The sequence below is a fragment of the Entelurus aequoreus genome, linkage group LG01 (assembly GCF_033978785.1).
Source record: "Entelurus aequoreus isolate RoL-2023_Sb linkage group LG01, RoL_Eaeq_v1.1, whole genome shotgun sequence".
In the NCBI taxonomy this organism is placed as follows: Eukaryota; Metazoa; Chordata; class Actinopteri; order Syngnathiformes; family Syngnathidae; genus Entelurus; species Entelurus aequoreus.
The window spans coordinates 92,618,469-92,628,192 of NC_084731.1; the positions used below are offsets into that span (position 1 = coordinate 92,618,469).

General features: G+C 43.2%; 1 protein-coding gene across 1 annotated transcript in view; it reads left to right on the forward strand.

Annotated features, from left to right (window-relative positions):
* The window catches only part of LOC133659214 (neuronal membrane glycoprotein M6-b-like), a 108,496-nt gene that overhangs the window by 83,141 nt on the left and 15,631 nt on the right, over positions 1-9,724 (forward strand). Inside the window, exons 3-4 of the mRNA XM_062061953.1 lie at positions 1,684-1,843; positions 7,511-7,679. Coding sequence (XP_061917937.1) covers positions 1,684-1,843; positions 7,511-7,679 — 329 coding nt within the window. The remainder of the gene's footprint in view (positions 1-1,683; positions 1,844-7,510; positions 7,680-9,724) is intronic.

Genomic DNA, 9,724 nt, shown 5'->3' on the forward strand with positions numbered 1-9,724 from the left:
GAGGTCGTTCCACTGCTTTATCGCTTTATATGAAAAGGCTCATTGTGAAAAATATTTTTTACATCTGGGTACGCTACACTGCCCCCTGGTGGAGGCTCGTGTGTTTGTAGTTGCCACTGCAGAAGTAAACTGGACAAAGTGCTTAAGTGGCGCTGGCGCAGTGTTATTTAGGATTTAGATGGGTCATTCGTACTGATGATAATCTTTTAATGTTAGCAAAATTGTTATGATCCGCTGCCCGGATCATATTTCTGTTTACGTTTTCAAGTCACTTGTGTTTTTCTGTTAGTCTTGGTCCCATTCTAGTTCCTGTTTATGCACCTCTTAGTTGGTTACCATAGTAACTTATTACGTTCACCTGCCGCTGGGGTTCCCGACACGCACCTGTTGGTCATCATTGACATTATTATTTAAAGCCTGCCTTCTCAGTCAGTCGGTCTGGCGTCTTTGTTTTGCATCCCGCGACTGCCACGTAGGTTTGTTCTAGTTTCCTAGCTCATGCTAGTAGTCACAATCTGTGCTAAGTGTTAGCCTTAGCTTCCGGTGCGCTCGGCACCTCGTCCTGTCGGTTTGTTTTCTGTTTTGGTACCAGTTTTGTGTTATTTTATCATTAAATCATGTCGTTACCTGCAAGTCCTGTCCGGTTTTCGTCCTTTGCATCTTGGGAGAACAAAAATCCCGCATCACCATGCGTCCAGAACGTGACAAAAATGTAACAATCTATATGTTTGGAGAACTAGATAGATAGATAGATAGTACTTTATTGATTCCTTAAAAAGTGATGGCGGTGTTGTGGTTTTCGGTCAAGGATTTTGAGCGATTGTTTGTGCAAGGTTTCCAATGGCCTCAGTGTTATATTGCTTGCCTGGGACCAACATGTTACACAATAATAAAAACAATAATCATTGCTTTAAAATAAGTTTGAGCTGCCTCCAGTGTTAACAAATTCCTGATACATTTGATCATTTGATCATTTGAACATGTTTATGGTATACTTAAGTCTCTGGCACATCTGTTGGATATGTTTTTTAAAGCCAAGTGTTGGGTCTAAAATGACACCCGGGTAACGATATTCACTAACACTTTGTATTATTTCCTTATTAACAGAAATTCGCATTAATTTAAAGTTAAAGTACCACTGACAGTCACACTAGGTGTGGTGAAATTATTATCTGCATTTGGCCCATCCCCTTGTTCCAGCCACTGGGAGGTGAGGGGAGCAGTGAGCAGCAGCGGTGGCTGCGCTCAGTAATCATTTTGGTGATTTAACCCCCAATTCCAACCCTTGTTGCTGAGTTATTTAGTTTGAATAAATTAATTTTACCACTGTGTAATTGTATGCATTTTTTTTTCATCAGTTTTTATGAGTCCCTTCTTTTGCAGTATATTTGATGAGTATTTATATTTTTACTCAGCCCGACCTAAGCCTTGATAATAATCTCTGTGATTAACTCATGCTTTCATATCCTTTGACAAAGTTTATCCTGTTAAACTGAAAGTAGATTAGGTATAATTATTAAATTCGATTAAAATCAAGAGTAAGATTAATAGATCCAGTATTAATATTTGAGTGGGCTCCGGGTCCTTCTGTAGTGAAAAAGTAGGACCTTGAGGTGTAAGTTGTGGTCCTTTACCAGTAAGTTGCATAACTCTGACCCTCTTTAACCCTTCCCTCATCCTCAGGATTCAGATCTTCCAGTACATCATCTATGGCATCGCCTCCTTCTTCTTTGTCTATGCCATCGTCCTGCTGGCCGAGGGCTTCTATACCACCAGCGCCATCAAGAAGGAGCTTCAGAGCGACTTCAAGACCACCGTGTGCGGACGCTGCATCACTGCCTTCGTACGTCAACACGCTCTCAGGCACATGCTGCCAATCTTTAAAGGCCTACTGAAATGATTTTTTTTTATTTAAACGGGGATAGCAGATCTATTCTATGTGTCATACTTGATCATTTCGCGATATTGCCATATTTTTGCTGAAAGGATTTAGTATAGAACAACGACGATAAAGATTGCAACTTTTGGTATCTGATAAAAAAAAGGCTTGCCCCTACCGGAAGTAGCGTGACGTAGTCAGTTGAACATATACGCAAAGTTCCCTATTGTTTACAATGATGGCCGCATGAAGTGAGAGAGATTCGGACCGAGAAAGCGACAATTTCCCCATTAATTTGAGCGAGGATGAAAGATTTGTGGATGAGTAAAGTGTAAGTGAAGGACTAGTGGGGAGTTGAAGCTATTCAGATAGGTAAGATGCTGTGAGAGCCGGGGGTGACCTGATATTCAGCTGGGAATGACTACAACAGTAAATAAACACAAGACATATATATACTCTATTAGCCACAACACAACCAGGCTTATATTTAATATGCCACAAATTAATCCTGCATGAAAACACCTGCGTGTTTGTTATGCTAGCTCCTAGCTCCTCTGCTAGCTCCTAGCTCCATAGAACACGCCAATACAATTCAAACACCTGATCAACACACACAATCACTCAGCCCAAAAGACCGTTCACCTAACCCAAGGTTCATAAAGCTTATATATTTTAAAAAAGTTACGTACATACGCAAAAAAAAGTTGCGCACATGCGGTCAAGCGATCAAATGTTTAGAAGCCAAAGCTGCATACTCACAGTAGCACGTCTGCGTCTTTGTCATCCAAATCAAAGTAATCCTGGTAAGAGTCTGTGTTGTCCCAGTTCTCTACAGGCGTCTGTGTATCGAAGTGAAAAGTCCTCCTGGTTAGAGTCTCTGTTATCCGAGTTCTTCCATCTTGACTGCATCTTTCGGGAATGTAAACAAAGAAGCGCCGGCTGTGTACTGTTGTTGCTGACTACGTTCGAAAAATACGTCCATTTCGCACCGACAACTTTCTTCTTTGCTTGCTCAGCTTCCTTCTCCATAATGCAATGAACATGATTGAAACAGATTCACGAACACAGATGTCCAGAATACTGTGGAATTATGAAATGAAAACAGAGCTTTTTCGTATTGGCTTCAATGTGGAAGGCATACCCGTGTTCGCCGGTCTACGTCACGCGCATACGTCATCCTCAGAGGCGTTTCGAACCGGAAGTTTAGCGGCAAATTTAAAATGTCACTTTATAAGTTAACCCGGCCGTATTGGCATGTGTTATAATGTTAAGATTTCATCATTGATATATAAACTATCAGACTGCGTGGTCGGTAGTAGTGGCTTTCAGTAGGCCTTTAAAGATTTTGAAATTGTTGATGGACAAAGAATACCTGACAGCAGGGGTGTCCAAATGGTGAAATTCTGAAATTACAATCAAAGACGGTTCATATTAGAAACTGGCAAAGCACCTGTCACTACCAGATACACTATATTGCCAAAAGTATTTGGCCACCTGCCTTTACTCACATATGAACTTAAAGTGCCATCCCATGGAATTGTCCAAAATGTTCTGGTATCCTGGAGCATTCAAAGTTCCTTTCACTGGAATTAAGGGGCCAAGCCCAACTCCTGAAAAACAACCCCATGCCATAATTCCTCCTCCACCAAATTTCACACTCAGCACAATGCTGTCCAAAATGTAGCGTTACTCCTGGCAACCTCCAAACCCAAACTCGTCCATCAGATTGCCAGATGGATAAGCATGACTCTTCAGTCCAGAGAAGGCGTGTCCACTGCTCTAGAGTCCAGTGGCGACGTGCTTTACACCACTGCATCCCACGCTTTGCATTGGACTTGGTGATGTATGGCTTAGACACAGCTGCACGGCCATGGAAACCCATTCCATGAAGCTCTCTGCGTACTGTATGTGGGCTAATTGGAAGGTCACATGAAGTTTGGAGCTCTGTAGCAACTGACTGTGCAGAAAGTCTTTGCACTATGCTGACCCCTCTCTGTCAGTTTACGTGGCCTACCACTTGGTGGCTGACTTGCTGTTGTTCCCAAATTCTTCAATTTTCTTATAATAATGTTGACTCGGGAATATTTAGGAGCGAGGAAATTTCACGACTGGATTTGTTGCACAGGTGGCATCCTATGACAGTTCCACGGTGGAAATCACTGAGAGCGGCCCATTCTTTCACAAATGTTTGTAGAAACAGTCTCCATGCCTAAGTGCTTGATTTTATACACCGGGACAAGTGATTAGGGCACCCGATTCTCATCATTTGGATGGGCGGCCAAATATTTCTGGCAATATAGTGTACGTCCCTGCATGCGCGAAGAATACGTCCCTTCCTGGACTCGCAATATTTACTTCTGCTGTGATATTTTCATGTTTTATTAATGTTTGGTTTAAAAAGAGCAGCTTACATAAGCGCCGTTTTAGCGGCGCATTGATAGCAGTGAGCTAAAGCTAGCTTACGTTGCTATTGTTGACACACTAGGCAAGCCGCTGCTTCTGGTTCGTCTCAAACTTGGCAAAAGTTAATTCTAGATTATAACTCATGCGTCTCTCACCTGGTAGTAGACAACGGTGGCCATGGACCGAGAGACTGGTCGACTTCGACATCCCCCGAGATAGCAAAAAAGACGTAGTTGCGGTAACTTTTTTTTAACCCTTCGTGAGGATTGTGATTGAATCTTCATCTAAACCAGGGGTCACCAACCTTTTTGAAACCAAGAGCTACTTCTTGGGTACTGATTAATGCGAAGGGCTACCAGTTTGATACACACTTAAATAAATTGCCAGAAATAGCCAATTTGCTCAATTTACCTTTAACTCTATGTTATTATTAATAATTAATGATATTTATCTTTGTGGAAACACTGATCATCTTAATAATTTCTCACAATAAATATATATAGAAACAAACATATATCAATATGCAGCACTTTATTTTTATATTTTCTCTAGGTGCACATTTTTCAAATTGAACATTTTCAAATTTTCAAATGATCACTTCTAAGACAGTCTTGTGAAATCACAATATCCCATTTTAACTAGCTAGCCACTAACATTTTTTAACAAATCATGAATTACTTTGCACCATGTTTGTACAAATAATAACTCATGTAAAATACAAAAGTCAACTCTCAAATTTTTAAATAAATCATGTCACACTTTGAACTGGACACCAAATCTGTTATCTGTTTATTTGTCAGTTAGTGAAGACCAAGTCTTTAAAATATTTTCTTGGATTTTCAAATTCTATTTGAGTTTTGTCTCTCTTAGAATTAAAAATGTCGAGCAAAGCGAGACCAGCTTGCTAGTAAATAAATAACATTTAAATAATAGAGGCAGCTAACTGGTAAGTGCTGCTATTTAAACTATTTTTAGAAAAGGCCAGCGGGCTACTCATCTGGTCCTTACGGGCTACCTGGTGCTCGCGGGCACCGCGTTGGTGACCCCTGATTCAAACCATGGGTGTTAAACATACGGCCCACGAACAGGTTTTCTCCGGCCCGCGGGATGAGTTTGCTGAGTATAAAAATGAGCCGGAATTTTTGAAGGAAAGAAACTGCTGTTCTAAATGTGTCCACTAGATGTCGCAATAGCAATTATTTGTATCTTTGTAGATTATGCTACATATGTAAAAAAAAAAAAAAAACCACATGTTAGTGCACATGTCGATGAAAATGAGCAAACTGCATAAATAACATCCTGTAATTTGATTTTGATTTTTTTTTTATAATCTTGATAGATTGAAAATTAACACCAATGAGTTGACTGATGAACATTATCACATAATTTATTCAGAAAGTATAAATAACGACAAAAAAAGGTAGGATACTATTAACCGCAACATGTAAGTGTAAAAAAAAACCAACAACCTTATGATTTGTATATATTCAGAATGTGCTTGTTCTATTTTTAAACAAAGAAAACAATCTGAAGTTGTCTTTATTTTTAAGTTATCGTGCCGGGATTTTACCAGTCCGGCCCACTTTGGAGTAAATTTTTCTCCATGTGGCCCTCGATCTAAAATGAGTTTGACCCCCATTTTCTAGATTATAACTCATGCGTCTCTCACCTGGTAGTAGACAAATGTGGCCATGGACTGAGAGACTGGTGGACTTCGACATCCCCCGAGGTAGCAAAAAAGACGTAGTTGCGGCACCTGTTTTTTTTTAACCCTTCGTGAGGATTGTGATTGAATCTTCATCTAAACCAGGGGTGTCCAATGTACGGCCCGCGGGCCAGAACAGGCCCGCAAACAGGTTTTATCCGGCCCGCGGGATGAGTTTGCTAAGTATAAAAATGAGCCAGAATTTTTGAAGGAAAGAAACTGCTGTTCTAAATGTGTCCACTAGATGTCGCAATAGCAATTATTTGTATCTTTGTAGATTATGCTACATATGTAAAAAAAAAAAATTAACCACATGTTAGTGCACATGTCGATGAAAATGAGCAAACTGCATAAATAACATCCTGTAATTTGATTTTGATTTTTTTAACACCAATGAGTTGACTGATGAACATTATCACATAATTTATTCAGAAAGTATAAATAACGACAAATAAAGGTAGGATACTATTAACCGCAACATGTAAGTGTAAAAAAAAAACAACAACATTATGATTTTTATATTTTCAGAAGGTGCTTGTTCTATTTTTAAACAAAGAAAACAATCTGAAGTTGTCTTTAATTTTAAGTTATCGTGCCGTGATTTTACCAGTCCGGCCCACTTGGGAGTAGATTTTTCTCCATGTGGCCCCCGATCTAAAATGAGTGTGACACCCCTGCTCTAAACGGAACTATGTGAGCACCCCGTCGGTCGGCATCCCAGCCAGAGTAGAAATATCACAGCAAGTGTTTTGTTTTATTGGGGTTTGTTATGGTTAGTTTGTATGCTGCTAATGCTATAGTGTTTCAATAAAGCTTCATCAAATTAGCGCTCGGCTTCTAAAAATTTTTGCTCGTCCTCTTTCTGTTCGGGCTCAAAAACACAAGGTTCTGGATCATAATTTTCCCAAAGTAATACATTTTGGCTGTCACAAAGTCTGCTTGATTAGCATTGTTGTTGATGGGGAAGGTATCTGTGGTTGCTACTTCTACGTCACGGATCATGTGACTGACTTGCTCATTAACTCTCAAAATGATTAAGGAATCTCCGTGAGATTGATACTATTTTAATCATATCTACTAATTCGCTAACTTTGGAAGTCTTTTGGTGTCATAAATCAGATATATATGATTATAGCTTCAATATAGAGGCAACTTGTTTTTCTACCCTACCACAAGCTGGCCCTTGGGCTCAAAAAGGTTGGGCCCCACTGGTCTAATAAATCCTTATACTGTACATTGGATTAGTTGAAGCACCTTTTATGACACAAAATGTATCAAAGTGGTTTACAGAGTTATTCTTCACTTGCACTACACACTTCAACACCTCAATGTGAGGGCAGATATACTATACACACACTTGAGCCCTCAGGGACAACACTGGCACACTTTCTGCATCCCAGCTTGATGACGTTGATTGTTCCAGATGTTCCAATCTGCTTAGTACACACCATCAGGCTTTAAAAAGTAACTTCATTTTTTGCCAAACTTGATGACAAAAGTAGTCATTTCTCTCCTCCTTCCAGTTCATGTTTCTGACCTACATCCTCGCCCTGGCCTTCCTCGCCATTTTCGGCTTCACTGCCATCCCGGTGTTCCTTTTTTTCAACATGTGGAACACCTGTGCTGCCATGAGGTCCCCGGACTCCAACATCACCTTACCGGACTCCATCTGCGTGGACGTCAGGCAGTATGGTAGGTAGATCACATACCTTTGCCACCCATTTATTCTGATTGTTTGATTGTAAAATTAGGCATTTGAAAGTAATGCATTTAAGATATAGTTATTCAGCATGTCTTAAGAGCAGTGGTTGTCCAATTTTTTTCACCAAGTACTTTACACTAGCGTAGTAGACCTAAACATTCATTAAAAACTGTCATGTCTGTGTTCATGTTTTTGTTTGGCCATGTGCTGTTTTGTTTTTTGGACACTTCCTTAGTTCCTGGTTTCACTTCCTGGTTTTGTTTGTCACCATAGCAACCATTAGTTTCACCTGTTCCACGTTTGGACTCACACACACCTGTCTCACGTTTTCACATTGTCATGTCACGCACCTGTTCAGTTAGTCACGCACCTGTTTTCACTTATCATGTCACTATATAGGCTTTTCTGTTTCTGTTGTTCGTCCTGGCGACATCACACATTCATGCCATGTTCACAGTTTCTTGTCACGTAAGTTTTTGTTTAAATGTTCATAGTTCTCCGCCATTGTGCGCGCCTTTTGTTTTTTCCTAGTGAAGTTTTTTTTACCTCCGCTGTGAGCGCCTTTTGTTTGTACCCTTTTGTTTGTACTTTGTAGTTTATAGTTATAATTAAACTATGTCTTTACCTGCACGCCACGTCCGTTCCATTTCTTTTGCACCACGGGAGAGCAAACCACGCCAAAGACCAAGTCTTGACAGATGTCGCCAGCACGAGAGCTCTCCCGCAAAAAAATGGGACAATTTTGACGAGGTAACGTGGGAGGTCCTGCGCGCCATGGAGGCCGAGACGCTCCGCCATTCCCCCATGGAGCGCAGGGATCTCATGTGGGGTCCGACCGGCAAACTGGTGCCGATCAGCTCCCTTTGGTCCGAGGATGGCGCTGCGTCACCGCAGTCCCGGAAGCGCCGCTCCCAACGAAGGACGTCAGGGAGGGCTTCCACAAGCATTGGAAAGGACGCATCGTTCCCGCAAGCTCCTCCCCCTCCGGGCGGAAACGAGCTGCAGCCAGCCCGGCTTCCCCAGGACGACGTCACGCCGCTGCCAGTGGGTGACGTCATGGATTTTTTTCCCCTGAACTCTTTTTCTTGTCAGCCACATCCAACCAAAGACTCTAAATCCATGATTAAACATTACCAAGACATGTTTTTAGAAATCAGATCCTGTCAATCACAGTCACCCAATTTTCATGCCCCGCCCCCCAGGACTCATGCCACGCCCAAGTCAGAAATTTTTTTTTCACCCACAAAAGCCCAGGTGGGGGGGAACGAAAGACCTTTTGGACAATTTAGAGGGGAGGATTCTGCCCTCCTCCTGAACCCCCTCCGCCCACCCCAAAAGACGGTTCCAGACCGCGGGGAGCGCGTCTGGGATCCGCTCCTTGAGGGGGGGGCTAGGGCTGGGAATTGTTCAGTTGGGGTGGGTCAGCATCGTCACGCCAAGCCACAGCCTCCAGCACGACCACCACCACCTGCCTTTCGACCTGCCAAGCCACAGCCACCAGCACGACCCCCACCACCAGTCTTTCGTCACGCCAAGCCACAGCCTCCAGCACGACCCCCACCACCTGTCTTTCGACCTGCCAAGCCACAGCCACCAGCACGACCACCACCACCAGTTTTTCGACCATGCCAAGATCTACCTGCTCCACGCCAAGCGCCACCAGTACCTGCTCCACGCCAAGCGCCACCAGTACCTGCTCCACGCCAAGCGCCGCCAGTACCTGCTCCACGCCAAGCGCCGCCAGTACCTGCTCCACGCCAAGCGCCGCCAGTACCTGCTCCACGCCAAGCGCCACCAGTACCTGCTCCACGCCAAGCGCCACCAGTACCTGCTCCACGCCAAGCGCCACCAGTACCTGCTCCACGCCAAGCGCCACCAATACCTGCTCCACGCCAAGCGCCACCAGTACCTGCTCCACGCCAAGCGCCACCAGTACCAGCCCCACGCCGCCAAGTGCCGCCAGTCGCAGCCCCACGCCGCCAAGTGCCGCCCGTGGCTGCCCCACGCCGCCAAGTGCCGCCCGTGGCTGCCCCAC